Here is an 18,556-nt window from a genome sequence, read left to right as displayed (position 1 = left end):
TAGATAAAAGTTTAACAGCAACGTTTTGTACTATCTGTAGTTGTCAAAGCTCTTTTTGGCTAATTTCTTGATATAAGGCAGTACAATAATCAAAATGCGTAGTGATAAGAGAATGAATCAAAATATTAAGAGATGAAGGCTCCAAAAGAGAAAAGATTGAACATATAATTTGCATGTGTACCTATTTGTTGATGAAAAGATAAATTATTATCCAGAATTACACCTAATAATTTAATAGTAGTAGCCATTTGAATTGGAATAGATTGAATACAAAGAGGGGCTATTCATTCTTCTTTATTATTACAAGAAAACAAGAGAGCTTTTGTTTTATCTATATTTAAAGAAAGTCTGTTTTCATGTAGCCAAAGGCTGATTTGTTCCAAATGTTGGATAATCTCTTGTATTTTAACAGGATATTGTGAATTTAAAGGGTGTAGAAGTTGTAAGTCATCTGCATGCAAAAACTGTAAAGCCTATAGATTGCGCTAAAGTAAGTATCGGTGCAAGAAAAAACATTGAATAAGACTGGAGATAGAATAGAATAGAACCCTGAAGTACTCCAAAGTGTTGAGCATAGGGTCTTGATGTGGATTCATCTAACATTACTTGAGATCCCTACAATTTTGAGCCTATGAAGTAAAAGAGAATGGTCAATTGTATCAAAAGCTGCCGTGAGATCAATAATAATCCAAATAATATAAAATAGAAGTGGTAAGACCTATTAATGAAAGCTCTGTGGAATGGTTAGGTCTAAAACCTGCTTGATTCAGATGGAGAGCATTAGTTTGTTCAATGAAATCAAGCAATTGAATAAATAAGCTTGTTCTGTAAATTTCACTAAGAATGGAAGATTGACTATTGGCCTGTAACTTGAACATTCATCAGAAGGAAGATTTAAGGCCCACTTGTTCTGTTTTCCCAATAGAAGATGCATTGATGTTCTAGATCCTGATGTAATATTTATATTTTTCATAGCCCTGACAATGCTATTATGGTAAGGGAAGTCTGCTTTAGGCTCACAGTGGTCTTTTCCAGGATTTCACATTATTCCATTATGTACCTGCCAGTTATCACTGGAGTGAAGTTGTGTTGCTGTTACCGAGGAGGCACCAAAACTTAATGCTAAACTTTAAGGAGTCGATATTCAGCCAGCGGCAGTCAACATTTTGTTGACCACCACCAGAAATGCAATGCTAGGCCACGGTTAGGCTCCAACATTGAATTTTAAGGGTTTATGGAGCCACGAAAACTAAAGCCAGTTAAGTGTGATATCCAGTACTTATCTAAACTATGGTGAACCACATAAAGATGTTATGCTATGTTAATCAGGTTTTCTATTCTGCCATTATCTATTCAGTTAAAAAAAAAAGGTCAGATTACATTACAAGAGGTTGGGTCAGTTACCCCGGAAGTTACAATGGACAGTTTGACATGGACATTCAATAGAGTTGCTAGTACAGGTAGATCAGTACAACTATTAATACAGTTAGGTTATAGTTACAAATCTACAAGCACGTCATCACCGGCTCTTCGTTTTGTCCCAGGAGTTGCATTAGACAGTTTAGAAATGGGCTTTTACAATTAATTCATGGTTGGCTCCTTGTCTTGGTAGAGACAAGATAGAACAGACATTTTTGCCGTCCTATTTATGTGGTTGCTTTGGCTGAATAATTGCTGAGTATTGGCAGTTGCCTGGCCAAGTGCTGACTCCGCATTTGGACTGCCCCTCCAAATAGCCGGCTAGCCAGACATTTTCAGCAGTGCTAACCAGAGATGTGCCACTGAATATGCGATATTACTGACCAGGAGCCATTTCTGGCCAGTTAAATCGTTTTGAATATCGATCCTTAATTGAATATTTGTAGAGTATGATGTGAGTGATGTGATTTTACAGGATCATTCTTGGAAGAGGGTTCTGAAGGTTCATGAAATATGCTGAATTTAATAATGTTGCTCTTTTGGTTTAAAAAAAAATTACTGCCATAATTTAAGCTTTACACAGAGATAAGGTTTGCATATTTATTGGTTTCCAGGCTCCAACTTTCTGGGTAACTGACCCAACCTCTTGTGATGTAATCTGACCTTGAACTGAATAGGTAAAGGCGGAATAGAAAGCCTGATTAACATAACATAATGTAACATTATTGTTTTAAAAATCCAAATTGTGGGTAAGGACCTGGGCTTTGATTATTTTAAGTACTTATTAATGATGCTGAGCACTGCTTATTGGCATTTTTGTTAATTCTTTTCTCTTCCACCTCTCCTTTTCTTCCATCATACATTTCTATCTGATCCCAGCTGCCAGCAGGAGAGTGGAGTGGATGTCATTGCAGGGCCAAGTCCTTCTTTAATCCATATTTCTTATTGCCAACAAGGGTGTAGTCAAAATCTGCAGAACGTCAGACAAGGCAAACCGCTGATTTGTGCTGTGAACCATGTGGGCAGGAGAAGCACCCGCAAAAAGATGGGCAGACTAAAGAAGCACTAAGCCTGCTGCACCACCTGCTGTCAGCTGGGATTGGACCATGGGAGGGAGTCAGGAGGCTGAAGGTGATATGTAATATAGGGGAAGGAAATGTAAACATTTGTCGTCAGGTGCTGGAGATCCATTGTAATCTCTTGCTCTTCAAAGTTATGGAATCACTTTGGATCACACACAGTAAGAGCAATTCTATAACTGGGCATCAGGGGTGGACTGACCATTTGGACAATAGGGCAGCACCCAAGGGCTCACAGTAGTAGGGGGCCAATTTTCCTCAAGCTTTCATCTAGTTTAACCATTTTTAATAGGTTATTAGGGGGCCCCTGACCTTGGTCAGTCCATCCCTGCTGGGTGCCCACATTTAGGGATTGGGACTTGTATGCCACCTTTTTGTAGTTGTACCACCACATTCAAAGCTGTTGACATACAGGTACTTCAAGCATTTTCCCTCTCTGCCTTGGTGGGCTCACAATTTATCTAATGTACCTGGGGCAGAGGAGGATTAAGTGACTATCCCAAAGAGCAGCAGGGGGTTTGAACCCACAATCTCATGGTGCTGAGGCTGTAGCTCTAACCACTGCACCACACTCTCCTCCAATACAATATCAGAAGTGAGCTAAGTATAGGACAGTGAAGCCATTGTGACATCACTGATGAGGTTGGCTCTTAGGCATTAGTAGAATGAGGCATTATGACATCAGAGAAAGGGATTAGGACTTGTACTGCCTTTTTGTAGTTATACAACCACATACTTCAAGCATTTTCCCTCTCTGTCCCGATGGGCTCATAATCTGTCTAATGTACCTGGGGCAGTGGAGGATTAAGTGACTTGCCCAGGGTCAAAGGGAACAGCATGGGGTTTGAACCCACCACCACAGAGTACTGAGGCTATAGCTCTAACCACTATGCACACTCTCCACCATTTATGCATTTTTGACTTACAGAATAATAGCACTTAGACATGCAATTACTAGCAAATGTGCTAGTAGGAGACCTAAGTGCTATTCTTTAATGGTATGAATATGTACTATCATGCATAAATGCAAGGGGTGTGAACATACTGAAGATGGAGCTCAGACAGAAAATGGGCAGACCTCCTACTTATGCACTGTACATTACATGCATCCCTGTCACATTTAGGTGCCTGTAGTTAAGCCAAGTCTATGGCTAATGGAACTGTCCGAGTGTCTGGATGGATTTTTGAAAAGCCAGTAGTTTGTCCAGGTTTTGGAAGGCCCCAGATGTGCCAGAGCTCAGGGTTGTGTCTGGAGTAGGGTTGCCAGATTTTCCTTTCAGAAAATCCGGACCCCCTAGCCCCACCCCCAGGGCCGCCTAGTTACGCCCACCCCTGCCCTAATTCCACCCCAAGCCCGCCCTAGCCCCGCCCCCCGGTGCCTGCTCTTGTCAGGCAGGGAAGAAGTCCGTGCATGCACGACATCATCGCGCAACGGCCGCGCATGCACAGACTTCCTCCCTGCCCGACAAGTGCAAGGGGCGGGGCTAGGGCGAGTTTTGAAAAGCCATCCAATGCAGACATCTGGTTACCCTAGTCTGGAGGACCTCTGAGCATGCGCAGATGCGATGAAGTCATAAGCATGCACGAATGATTGTGATATCATCAAGCCGCATTGTAATATCATTATGCTGCATCCATGCATGCTTGGAGGCCCTCCAGACGTAGCCCCGAGCTCATAGGAGGAGATGAGGTTTTTGTGGGGATGGAGCTATGGCGCAATAGGGTGGAATTGGGGGCAGAGCCACATGTCCTCTTTTTTACTATGACAAATGTGGTAACCCTAGGAATATGGAATGTTGCTACTGTGGTACTTGTGACCTGGATTAGCCACTGTAGAAAGAGGATAGACATTGGTTTGACCTAGTATGGCTATTCTTGTGTTCTCATGTTATTAGGCTTTCACCATTCATCTTTAATAGACGTCTGGATTTCCCCAGACATGTCCTTCTTTTGAGGACATGTCCAGGGGTCCAGACAGCTTTTCAAATCCCGGCACTTTGGCTTCCCCCATGTCTTTCTCAATAACAGGCTATGGACTTTTCCTCCAGGAAATTGTCCAAACCTTTCTTAAAACCTGCTATGCTATCTGACGAGAGCAGGCAGTGGGACGGGGCTGAGGCGGGATTTGGGGCAGGATTGGGTGGAACTGGGCGGGTCTAGGGGGTCAGGATTTTTCAAATGGAAAATCTGGTAATCCTAATCTTTAGGGCACCTGAATGGATGTGCCCACTTGTAGAATTGTCCTCCGCATCTCTTTTTTTGAAGAGCTTTCAGAAAGCACGTGACAGAGAGAAAAAACAAGGCACATTTTGGTAGAAATTGATATTTTTAGATTAAATACTCACTTTGTGGCCTGCAGGTGGCACCAATAGCTTCACAACTGGGCCAGCTTGGAATGCAAAGTTTTGTAAAATCTCTCCAGTAAACACATCCCAGAGGATCACAGATGAATCTTGGCAACCCGATACCAGCCAGTTTGGATCAAACTGGTCAGATTTAGTGTGTGGATAAAGTAAACAAGTGACACATCCATTATGGCCTTCAAAGACTCTGTGAGGCATTGAAGCTGAAAATTTTAAAGAGGTACTTTGTCAATGACTAGTATAATTTATTTTAGTTTGACATCGCTCTAGCATTTTACTTTATAAATATGCAGTACATCAGTGGTTCTCAACTTTTCTTCTGTTGTGATATACCTGATAGGCAATGTTCATATATGTGACACAACTAAACAAAGCATGCCTAAATATTTCATTATTTAATTGTAAGCTTAGTATGAGATGCCTATTCCATATCAAAAAAACATACCCAACACTTCTATGTCCTCCTTTTAAGGACATGTCCGCAGGTCCGGACGGCTTTTCAAATTTGGCACTTTGGGTTATGAAAAGTTTCCAACAAATTGCTGGGGCGTGGGGAGAGGGGGGGGGGGGGCTAGGGCGGGGTTGGGGCAGGACTGTGGTTTAACGGGGTGGGGATGGTTGGAACTGGGCAGGCCTGGCGATGAGTCTTGACGGGGGGGTCCAGATTTTCCGTTTGGAAAATCTGGTAACCCTAAACACATCAGTCCCAGATTTCTCACATGTCATATAATAAAACAATTTATATATTCAAATTCTGGTGTCACCTCAACACACAATCTCTCCATTATCCGTCAGTGGCTCGGACACTGCTGTCAAGCAGGTGCAGATCGATGGCCTGACTGTTTGTAAAGGTGTGAAACCGGTGATTGTATTCCATATCCATCCTTCAGTGGGGTGCTTGCTCCTGACAAAGCAAAAGTGAAACGGGGAAGCTCCATTGAGCGACTGACACCCGATTTAAGTCACCACTGGTTTGTTTATATAAAATTAAAAATTGTGTGTAGATTGAATACTCAACACTGGGAGGATTTACCTGTAAAATAATTGGGGTAACACAAAGGTTTTTCTGACTAATGATGGCTCACTTGAGGGGTGAATGAACATGTGGATAAAGGTGAGTCAGTTGATATTGTGTATTTGAATTTTCAAATTGACAAAGTACCTCATGAAAGACTTCTGAGGAAATGTCCTATTATGGATTAAGAACTGGTTGAAAGACAGAAAACAGAGTAGATTTAAATGGTCAATTTTCTGAATGGAGAAGGGTAAACAAACAATATTTTCAGAACTTTTTGGTTGTTTAGTAAGAACGAGCTAAACAAGTCCAGAAGTTAGGGATTTTACCATTCGGTTTTAGAATTCAATTTTAGCACTTTAGTCTATAGTTCCATTCTTGTTTACCTGGCCAACTCAAATGTACCATTATTAACCATTGGGGGGGGGGATAGGAGGACCATATTACTACATCACAAACAAGAATGGATCTATAGACTACAGTCAGAGGAACCATCAGGCATGAATGCTAAAATTAAATGGTGTCACTTTTTCTAATTCAACACTCTTCTAAATCTCTTTTCTGAACAATCTTTTCTCTGCATGTTTTTTTTCATTGAAAATCCCATCTGAGCCTCTGATAGGCCCATTTTTGAGATGAAGTCACCGGTTGGGCAGAGTCTCAGGATAAAGATCAGACGCTGAGAAGCCATCTTTGCGTGGGTAGTTTTGAGCATGCAAATGCCGATTACAAGTTTAGTGACTGTGAGCCTTTTTGTATAAGGCAATTTTATAACTACAGTATTATCTTGCAGCATTAACTACTTTGTTTTTTTAACGCTCTCTGCTTTCCTCAATCCCTTATCATTCCTTACACATAGCCATCGTCGGTGGGATAGGAGCCTGGCTACCTTACACATCTCAACATAAGTTTGTTACTTTCACTGTTTGGTATAGTGACTGCCTTGAATGAATATATTGAAGTGCTTATATAGCATTTCTTTGTTTAAAAAGTCCTTGATTAATGGAGGTTTTTATGTCCATGAAGTTACTTGCCCTCTCCAGTTAGAAGAGGATTTTCTCCCTAATGGGGGCTCTGAGGCTTTTCCTCCTAGACACTTCTAGACTCGATTAGCTCATTTTTACTACACAATATTTTCACAGCTTTTTGGTTATTTTTTTTGTTTAAATTCTAGCTGTGTGGGTGTTTTGATACATCCTTTACTAAATAGTGGGGTTTCCACCGGTCTTTGCTGGGACCACTGCTTTTGAACATTTTTATCAATAATCTAGAGATGGGAATAACTAGCGAGATAATTAAATTTGCCGATGACACAAAGTTGTTAAATTGCAAAAGGACCTTGGGAGACTGGGTGTCAAAATGGCAGATGACATTTATGTTTATTAAGATTTTTGATATACCGCTCCCACATTTTACGGACCTATGAGCAAGTGCAAAGTGATACATGTGGGAAAGAGGAACCCAAACTATAGCTATGTGATGCTGGATTCTATGTTAAGAGTCACTGCCCAGGAAAAGGATCTAGGTGTCATTGTTGAGGATACGTTAAAACCCTCGGCTTAATGTCCAATGGCTGCTAAAAAAGCAAATAGAATGTTAGGAATTATCAAGGAAGGAATGGAAAACAAAGATGAAAATGTTATAATGCCCTTTTATCACTCTATGGTATGACTGCGCCTATAGTACTGTGTGCAATTCTGGTCGCCGTATCTCAAAAAAGATTTAGCAGAATTATGATAAAGGAATGGGATGACTTCCTTATGAGGAAAGGCTAAAGCAGCTAGTGCTCTTCAGCTTGAAGAGACAGCTCAGGGGCGATATGATAGAGGTCTATAAAATAATGAGTGGAGTGGAAAGGGAAGGGAAGTTGTGAATTGCTTATTTACTCTTTCCAAAAATACTAGGACTAGGGGGAATGTAATGAAGATATTAAGTAGTAGATTTAAAACAAACTGGAGAAAATAGTTCTTCATACAACATATAATTAAACTCTGGAATTCGTTACCGGAGAATGAGGTGAAATCAGTTAGCTTAGCAGGTTTTAATAAAGATGTGGATAATTTCCTAAAAGAGAAGTCCTTAGGCCATTATTGAGACGGCTTAGGGAAATCCACTGCTTATTCCTAGGATAAGCAGTATAAAATCTGTTTTACTCCTTGGGAAGAATAACCTGAATCACAGTTGCTGGATGCTAGGGTCCACCTTGGGGATTAGCACCCAAGAAAAAGATCTCGGTATCATCGTAGACAATACGATGAAACCTTCCACCCAATGTGTGGCGGCGGCCACAAAAGCTAACAGGATGCTAGGAATTATTAAAAAAGGGATGGTTAACAAGACTAAGAATATTATAATGCTCCTGTATTGCTTCATGGTGCGACCTCATCTGAAGTATTGCGTTCAATTCTGGTCTCCTTATCTGAAGAAAGATATAGTAATGCTAGAAAAGGTTCAAAGAACAGCGACTAAGATGGTAAAGGAGATGAAACTCCTCTCATATGAGGAAAGACTAAAACGGTTAGGGCTTGTCAGCTTGGAAAAGAGACGGCTGAGGGGAGATATGATTGAAATCTACAAAATCCTGAGTGGTACAAGTGGATCGATTTTTCACTCTGTCAAAAATTACAGACTAGTGGACACTTGAGGTTACAGGGAAATACTTGTAAAACCAATAGGAGGAAATTATTTTTCACTCGGAGAATAGTTAAGCTCTGGAAAACGTTGCCAGAGGGTGTGGTAAGGGTGGATAGCGTAGCTGGTTTTAAGAAAGGTTTGGACAAGTTGCTGGAGGAAAAGTCCATAGTCTGTTTTTGAGAAAGACATGGGATAAGCCACTGCTTGCCCTGTATCGGTAGCATGGAATGTTGCTACTCTTTGGGTTTTGGCCAGGTATTAGTGACCTGGATTGTTCACCGTGAGCACAGGCTACTAGGCTCAATAGACCATTGGTCTGACCCAGTAAGGCTATTCTTATGTTCTTAGGTACATGGGACCTGGGTTGGCTACTGTTGGAAACAGGATACTGGGCTTGATGGACCTGTGGTCTGTCCCAGTATGGCAATTCTTATGTTCTTCTTAGCTTGGTCAAGAGATATTCAATAGCCTGACTATTGTGAGCACTTGAGGTCTTTTCCTTCTCTCAGGAGAACAGGCAAAACTTGTGTATTCCTTTAGAATTTTGAAGTATTTTGACTGCTGCAATTGTCTGTTTCCTAGATCTGGCTTATTCTTGTTGTACACCACTTTGGATGAAATGCTTTTTAAAGACAATAAATAAATTACTACTACTATTACTATCCATTCAGTCGTGTCTGACCCTTGGATACTCTGTAGGCCTTTCCTCGCCATGCTTTCCTGTTTTCCATGGCTTCTTTTCAATTTCTTGATGTTCGTTCCCATGTCATTCTCAATGGTATCCATCCAATGGGTCTTTGTTCTCCCCTGCTTCCTTTTGCCACTGACCATTCTGAGTAGCACCTCCTTTTCTAATGACTTCGCCTTCATCACATGTCCAAAATAGGTCAGTTTCTGTCTGGTAATCTTGCCTTCCAGGGCCAACTGGGTTTATATGATCAAAAACATCTTTGTTGGTGATCCTAACTGTCCAAGGGATTTGTAAAAATCTTCTCCAGCACCACAGCTCGAAGGCATCAATTTTTCTTTGCTTTTTGAGTGTCCATGTCTCACAGTCATATGCCATTATTGGGAACACAATGGCAGTGATCAGACTTTGTTTGATGGTGATTGAGACGTCCATGCTCACCATGGCTGCATGCCCCAGTGCTAATCAATGCTTGATCTCTGCTGTTGAACCACAGTGAGGGACCTAAGGAAAACAAAGCTGTCAACCACTTCTGTTTCTTCATTGTTGATCTTTATGTGGACTTCCTCATTGGTGGTAGTCATGATTCTGATGTTATTGATGTTCAGGTAAAGTGTCATCTTCTCACTTTCTTCTTTCAGCTTCATAATCAACTTTTGAAAATTACCTCCCTTATGTACATTTCAGGATTGTTCTTAGGGCATATGGATGGATGAATGGATCATGATATTCAAAATATAATCAAGAAGAATTGGCATATTTTGGGCACCCATGAATGTTTTAGAAAGATTACAGCAGTGGTTGCATTTTCTAGGAATCTCAGGGATATGTTAGTATCTTCCACACTTCCAGATCCAACAATGAATAATATTGGTCCATTTGGACACACACCCTGTACATCCTGTTACTGGCGTTGGTGACTGTAACACCACCCAGGTAATTTATGCGATTATATGTCCATGTTCGAAGTGGTATATTGGTAAAACTAAACACATGATTAAAACTAGGATGATTGAGCATAGAAGTTGTATCAGTAGAAATATCCAGTCTGCACCAATAGTGGAACATTGCCATGAAAAGGGTCATTCTATTGAAGATCTTAAATTTTTTGATTTGAAAGTTATCAAAACAAAATGGAGGGGAGGTGATCCAGATTCTTTACTTATGAAGGAGGAACAGCGCTATATACATAACTTCCATACAGTGACTCCTAGTGGGTTGAACATGGAACGTGATCTGAAACCATGTGATTGTTTTTATGTATAAACCTGGGTGTTTATGTCATGCCATGATTTATCAGAAATATATTTACATATTTGTATTTTTTTGGAAGAGATTATGTAATTATGGTCTAATATTTATTTTTTTGGTCTAATTTATGTTGCACTGTGCATCATTTTCTGGATCATTTCCATACTTTTCATTGTAACAATATGACATGTTTAATCTAAATTATTTATGCATCATTATTATATGTTTGATATTTTAAATGTTTTTATATTTTCTTTTTGCAGAAGTATATGTTTCAGTTCTATGGCTGTTATTATTGTGTTGTTTGGTACTTTATACATTGTACTATGGGGTTGGTATCAGTTTTCATTAGGCTATGCTTCTTTACATCAAGTTTTTGTTGGATCTTGCGACAACCAAACTTGCTAGTTTTTTCTTGGAATATTCTGATTGGCCTGTATATACATCAGCTGGTCATATAATGTGACATGTCATGTGCCTTTGTATGCTTTATTTGGATCCTTTAGAGGGCTTTCTTCTTCTTTGTTTTTAGCAGCGAGACGCTTGTTACCTGATGTTATATTCATTTTTTGAGAAGTTGTAAGTAACCTTTTTAAATGATTTCTACTTTTATTTGGCAGTTTGGCAGTCATTCAGTGTTTTGCCGTCTTTGTTCCTCCTCTTTTAAATTTTGAGCAGTCCGATTTTTTAGTCATAGTTCGGGCACTCTTCAGGACTTTTTTAAGTTATGGAGACTGCATAAACGCATGGCGGTTTGTTGGCTGGTGCTATTTCACTAATGCTTGTATATATAAATTCTCCATATCCATAACAAATTTGACACTAGTGTATAATTCAATTGTTAGTTTTGATACTTTTCATTTTGAGCTATTAGATAGCCAAGTTTGTTTGTAAATGTTTAAATATGTCGGTCATTGTTGGTGGAACTTTTTTTCTGCAGTTTGGTTCCGCAGTAGCACCAATGATTTACTTATTCATTTACATAAAGCTGTGGTTTTAGTTTCTTCTTGGTGTTTAAGCTTTTTTCATTTTCTTTTCTTTATAGTTAGTTGACTTTCTTTTTTGTTCAAAGTCTGGTAAGACCTATCAGAGTGGGAACATATTCTAGATATTCACATTGGTGGCACTAAAGGTATGTTTTGTATTATTATTTTCTCAGGCTTTTCTGATTGTTTTGATTAAATCTATATCAATATCTTCTATGCTAGCCCATAATAGTCTTTTGGTGCTAATCATTTATGTATTATATCTTTAGGTAGTTGATGAGGTTTTTCAGTCTTTTCTATGACAAATGAGGTTTTAATGCCTGATGCAGTTTTTAGTTATAGTTTTTATGTTGGCTCATATTCCCTTTTTAATGTTTTCTATTTATAAATTAAACTCCATGGGTTTCCATTTTGGGTTTTCTGTATTGATTTTATTGTATGTTTTTATGGTTATAGTAGTTGTTGATTACACATTTTATTACATTACATTTGGTGATAAATTTCACTACATTATATTTGTTGATAAATTTAATTATCAACATAGCTGCATTGTTCAATATTTAATCATTAACCTATGTATTTTTAAGTTTTTTACTTCATGTATATGAATCATTCTTCATTTTTACTTTATTGAAGTAATTAATAATTATTTAATAAGTATTAATTAGTAATTATTTAATAAGTAATTAATAATAATTAATTTTATTGAAGTAATTTTTAACTTCCCTTTCCTTATGTATCTCCCTTATATGTCTCTTTAACTTTCAAATAATTTGTAGTTCTTATCCCTCTCTTCCCTTATGTTCTTAGTTTTGTTAAGTTTGTCAATAGTCTTGTTAGACCTGGTTTTTGTTTTTTTTGATACTCATTGTATTGTTCCCCATATTTTGTAATTTTATTATTATGTACATCGCTTAGAATTATGATTAAGCGATTAATCAAATCTCTATTAAACTTGAAACTTGATTCATAATTTTTTATGTATGTATTTTATATGATGCTTTCGATGTTTTTCACATGTCCGAATACTTACTTATAGACTCCTGAGGAAGGCCTTTTGGCCAAAACATGTGCATGTCGAGTCATTGAGTCGTTGGATGTATTTTTATGTCATTGGATGAATAAAGATTCCTATATTATCAGATGCATTGGAGGACATTTTCATTAGTGCACATGATCGAGACGTTCAAGTATCTCTCGGGCCGCATAGAGACGGAGGAAGATATCTTCCTTTTCAAGGGTCCCACGACAACAAGAGGGCATCCGTGGAAAATTAGGGGAGGGAAACTACGAGCTGACACCAGGAAATTCTTTTTCACAGAAAGGGTGGTTAATTGCTGGAATAGTCTTCCACTGCATGTGATCGAGGCTAGCAGCGTGCCTGATTTTAAGGCCAAATGGGATCATCACATGGGATCTATTCACAGGGCGAAGGTAGGGGAGGGACATTAAGGTGGGCAGACTAGATGGGCCTTGGCCCTTATCTGCCGTCTATTTCTATGTTTCTATCATTCTGATCTGGACAATTCCACTCAGCCTTTGGTACATTTGAGTTTGTGGTTTTGTTTTTTTCCCCTGTTTTTGCCTTTGGATGAATGGATCACCATGATTGTTCTTTTTAAGAATCAGAATCCTTGGAAAGGGCATGGCCCATGAGCCTGAAATTAATTGGGGAGGGAGGTGCAAGGCTTAATGTTCACCTAATACCCTTGCACCAACCTTGTCCTAACCCCTGATTTAACATAGTTAGGTTGATGAATCTTTGGATGTTGGCACTCGCTGTGCAGTCTTTCCTAGGTACTCCAGATGATACAAAATACCCTGTATATATTCTACAAAATGTTTCTGTTTTCATTCTGTCTAGCATTTTCTATTGATTTGAAGGTTTGCATGTATAAATGAGGCTAGTGTTTCTTTTATTTTTGAGGTACTGGGTGGTTTGAAGATCTAGTATAGTTTATCCTATTAGATATGCATCTGAATCGACTCATACTTCATTTCAGTTTCTAGGAAGAACCCAAAGGAGTGTATTTTAAAGGTCAAATGAAACATAAATCATATTTCTTTTCTCAGTTTCATCTCTTGCATATCTTTTTAGAGCAAATGCTGTTTTAATAATTTATAGTGCAGTTCATTTGCTAGGTTTTGGTAGTGCTTCTGAAATCGTAAAGAGATATGATCTAAAACTTAGCCCTAGATTTTATGGCTGCTGGAAACAACATATTGGACCTACAAGGAGTGTTCAATAATTTATCTACCTGAGTATGAAAGAAAATAGCAAGCATGTTGAAACAAGTCTGTGCATGTTGTGACATGTCTCAAGGTTGCTCATGCACAGTTGTGCCTCAGAGAGAGTCTAACATTCCAAGAGACAGGATATCAGGAGAGTCCATGCAAATCAAGTAAGAAACAACACTTCTCCCTCCATATTTGTGGTTTCTGCACTCATGGTTTCACTTATTTGTGATTTTTCACATGCTGACTCCCCCCCCCCCCAAATTACATCATGATTAAAGTTCCTTTCCTTTTACTGTACCGAAAAATAACGTTTACCAATATTCACTCTGAAAATCACTACTTCCATGCTTTCTCTCACCAAATCGATACTTCAAATCTTTCACCCTGAAAATCGCTGCTTCCGAGCATGCACACAGAAAAACGCTGCTTCCTACAGTCCTAACCTGGCTCCCTCGGATTATTTCCTATTCCAAGTTTTGACAAAATCTCTCCACGGAGAGTGGTTTTCAAGTGATGAAGATGTCGAGGAAGCTGTGACGTCCTGGTTTCAAGGTCAGAAGGAATAATTCTTTTCAAAGGGGTTAAAATCATTGCAGGAAAAGTGGATGAAGTGTATGGAGCTATCAGGGAGCAATATTGAAAAATAAAACAAAAATTTTTTGAAAACTCTTTTCTTTCCTACTGAGGTAGATATACTGTTGAACACCCTTCGTATGTGCACATCATTACCCTGAGTTTTGGTGATTTTAAATTCTTTATTTCACAAATATTTTCAGAGTAGCTACTCTAGCACTTTGTTTCCATTCCCCCCAATATTAAGCCAGCAGCAGTCAGCACTGATTTAAATGGTTATTGCCAGCTATATTAGCCCCCATGTCTGGGCACCGACACTGAATATCGAGGGTTAACATTTTGTGGGTTGGAGGCATGGAGCTTATTGGGTCCGGCTGCATATTGGTCCTGTGAACAGGATATTGCAAAAGAGGGAAGTCTTGAGGCTGGTGCAAGCAGTAGGTCTGAGTCCCTATCCATTGCCAGTGATGAACAGAAGGATTTAAAAGTTAGTGGGGGCTTGTAGAAATGCAGTTAAGAGCAGTGGCGTAGTGAAGGAGGTTGTAACTTGCGGTGTTGGCACCCGGCATTGCTACACCTTACGCCCCCTTACCCTCTTCCCACACACACACACACACACACACACTCTTCCCCACTGCTTGGGCACATCTCTGCCCACTCTTAAAATGTTCACTGGTGTGAGGAGCATCTTCTACCCACTGTTCGTGTCTGCTCCCTTCTGACATCACGTCTTGGTCCCATGACCAGGAAGTAACATCAGAAAGGAGACAACGCTAGTGCGAGCAGCAAGCAGAAGATGCTGCTCGAGCTAGCAAACATTTAAAGAAGTATGCAGGGGGACAGAGAAGAGGAGAGGTGCTGGTGCCCCCTGTGAAAATGGCACCTGGGGTGGTTGCCCCCCCCTTATTATACCACTGGTTAAGAGCCCCCTCCCCTCCCCCAATTGCCAGGGAGAGGGGAGGGAAAGATGCTGGCAGTATTCAACTGGCAGGACTTGGGGATCCCCATCAACCACATTGCTGCTAGGTAGACCTCAATTCAAAAAGGGTGGACCTGGACACAACTGTGGTTATACTACAATATAAATATTGGCATCCTCTTTATAGAATGACCTTCCTGATGTTGGAGCCCAGGCTTGATACTGATTGAGGCCAAGCGAGCAGGAAGAAACTACTAGATCAAATATAAAATGCATCTCTGGAAGGAAATTTATTTTAATGAATGTATATTTTAACTATAAAGGACAGATAAGCAGAGAGCTCTTATTTTAGGGAATAGACAATGACCATAACAGTTCACTTCATAATATATCACGCAATCTAATTGCTTATAAATCTGGAATATGCAAATCTTTGCAAATTTCCTGCTGCAAAAAAACTGCAGGTACCTAGAAAATAAATAAGGAAAAGGGAGCAGGTGGGGGAAGAATAAATGATATACAAATGACCCATTCACAACCCTCTTCATATTGTGTATACCACCAATAAAAATAAGTAATTATTTGTTTTAAGCATGTATGGAGGAAGCCCAACAGCATTATAATAATACCTCTCAATAAAGAACGGTCGTCTAGAAGTCTTGCTCTTATAGCATGCAAAGCAAATGTTACAATGATCTTTCCATCTTCACAGCCGCACACAAGCTTATCCAGGCTGGCTATGTACAGAGACGAAGTTACTGCTGCATAAAGGTGACCAATGATGCCTTCAGGTGTGGAATTATATTTATTAAAGTTGTTCTGCAGAGTTGAAGTTACAGCTATTGGAATCTCTGAAAAGAATATTTTGTAGGTGAAAATGCATCTTCCAGTTTTCAAATATGCAAGTGCACACTATGCAAAATAGCTGTGTGTTGACAGAATAGTGCCTAGGTGGGATATTTACATATATGTACATATAAGCTAGTATTCTAAACATTTAAGCACATAAAAAGTGAGTAAATGTTAACATCTAGAATTTATTTATTCAAATCAATGTTCTTTACTGTTCTCCCAAGGGAGCTCAGAATGGTTTACATGAATTTATTCCCTGACCAGGTGAGCTTACAATCTATCTAATGTACCTGGGGCAATGGGGGGATTAAGGAGCAGTGTGGGTTTGAACCTACAACCTCAGGCTACTGAGACTGTAGCTTTAGCCACTGTGCCTCACTCTTCCCCCTTTCAATTCACTTCCTCATCACAAAGAGGGTAGTTATCAAGGCCAATATTCAGCTGGTGCTGGGCAGCACACTGTCCGCATTCAAGTAGGATATTCAATGCTGACCCATTTCTATTGACTAACATTGAATATCCTTTTTGGGGGGTCAGGTTCTAACTTACCCTACCTTTTACCAAGCTGCAGTAGAGGTTTCTAAAGCGGCCCAGAGTGCTAAATGTTCTAGCACTGCTCTGATGCTCAGCGCATGTAGTGCTCCAGGCTGCGGTGGAAATCTCTAGGCTTAGTAAAAAAAAGGGGGGTGGGGAATTAATTGGCTAAGCCAGGGGTGTCCAATGTCGGTCCTCGAGGGCCGCAATCCAGTCGGGTTTTCAGGATTTCCCCAATGAATATGCATGAGATCTATTAGCATACAATGAAAGCAGTGCATGCAAATAGACCTCATGTATATTCATTGGGGAAATCCTGAAAATCCGACTGGACTGCGGCCCTCGAGGACCGACAATGGACACCCCTGGGCTAAGCAAATATTCAATGCTGGCCGGTGAAGTTAATAACAGGCAAACATAAAAAACAGTTAAAAACTCAGCTGTTTGTGCATTTTTGTGATTTATTAGTTGGCATTTAAAGAAAAGAATCTCTTTAACCATGTTTGCTATTGTATTCTTGCAATTTATTAGTTGACATTTGAAAATAAATGATTTATGTAGATTTTATGATATGATTTGTTTTTTATCTTATGTATTTTTAATTGATGTAAACTGTTTAGTTGTTTTTTCCTAAACGGTTTTAAAAAAGTTTAAAAATAACTATTTATGTAGTTCGATTTGTCCACTAAACTTAGCCGGACAGCACATGAATGTTTGCAGGTATCTGGCTAAATTGCATAGCTGGCTAGAGCAGGGGTAGGGAACTCCGGTTTTTCAGGATTTCCCCAATGAATATGCATGAGATCTATTTGCAGGCACTGCTTTCAGTGCATATTCATTGGGGAAATCCTCAAAACCCGACTGGAATACGGCTCTCGAGGACCGGAGTTCCCTACCCCTGGGCTAGAGGCTAACGACTAACCACGAATATTCAGCAGAGAGAGCTGGCTGTATCCCACTGAATACACTGCACAACAATTTTTTGGTTAAGTCTTGATTCCTGAAAAGTTTTTGGTGATTATGACAGGTACCAACTTGGTATGCTCAAATATGGTTTTGGTTTTACTGCATCACGTAAGAACTATGAGAAATAGACATTTTTATGTTTACTGACAATAAAATATATAGTCAAGTTTACGTTTCGCACAAGCGACTAAATGAAACAGAATTAAAAGTGTTTTGCTCCCGAGTTTCTTTTATATTCAGTGTCTGGTGCATCACGTTGTAGCATCCAACAATAGTCGGCAAGCATTGACGGATTCCAATTGCCCTGGTATCGTTTCTCCATCGTAGCTATGTCTTGATGAAACCTTTCACCGTGCTCGTCACTCACAGCACCGAGATTTGCGGGGAAGAAGTCCAAGTGTGAATGGAGGAAATGAATCTTGAGTGACATATTGCACTTCATTCTCTTGTATGCTTTGAGAAGTTTGTCTACCAGCTGAATGTAGTTTGGGGCTCTGTAATTGCCCAGAAAATTGTCAACAACGTCTTTCAAGGCTTTCCAGCCAATTTTTTCCGGCCCAACTAACAGATCTTCAAATCGCTTGTCACTCATAACATGTCTGATCTGGGGGCCAACAAAAATACCCTCTTTGATCTTGGCATCAGTTATTCTTGGGAACATCTGTCTTAAATAACGAAAACCTTCCCCTTCCTTGTTCATTGCTTTCACAAAATTCTTCATGAGTCCCAGTTTAATGTGAAGAGGAGGCAAAAATATCTTTGTCGGGTCAACAAGCGATTCATGTGCTACATTTTTCTGTCCTGGAACTAACTTTTTACGGAGTGGCCAGTTCTTTCTAGAATAGTGCGACTCTCTGTCTCGGCTGTCCCATTCGCAGATGAAACAGCAGTACTTTGTATAGCCAAGCTGCAGTCCTAGTAACAGAGCAACGACTTTGAGGTCTCCACAGATATTCCAGTTATACCTGGTATACTGGACATACTTTAGTAACATTTCCATATTCTCATATGTTTCTTTCATATGTGCTGCATAGCCAAC

General features: G+C 39.6%; 1 protein-coding gene across 1 annotated transcript in view; it reads right to left on the bottom strand.

Moving 5' to 3' along the window:
* Positions 1 to 18,556, bottom strand: part of WDR72 (WD repeat domain 72) — a 343,080-nt gene that overhangs the window by 104,954 nt on the left and 219,570 nt on the right. The window contains exons 13-14 of the mRNA XM_033920737.1: positions 15,795 to 16,016; positions 4,844 to 5,064 (exon numbers count right to left, since the gene is read on the bottom strand). Of these exons, the coding sequence (XP_033776628.1) occupies positions 4,844 to 5,064; positions 15,795 to 16,016 (443 nt within the window). The remainder of the gene's footprint in view (positions 1 to 4,843; positions 5,065 to 15,794; positions 16,017 to 18,556) is intronic.

Source organism: Geotrypetes seraphini, chromosome 14, assembly GCF_902459505.1.
Source record: "Geotrypetes seraphini chromosome 14, aGeoSer1.1, whole genome shotgun sequence".
NCBI classification, from domain to species: Eukaryota; Metazoa; Chordata; class Amphibia; order Gymnophiona; family Dermophiidae; genus Geotrypetes; species Geotrypetes seraphini.
Note: the sequence above shows the minus strand (reverse complement) of the source record. Positions and strands in the feature narration are given on the sequence as shown.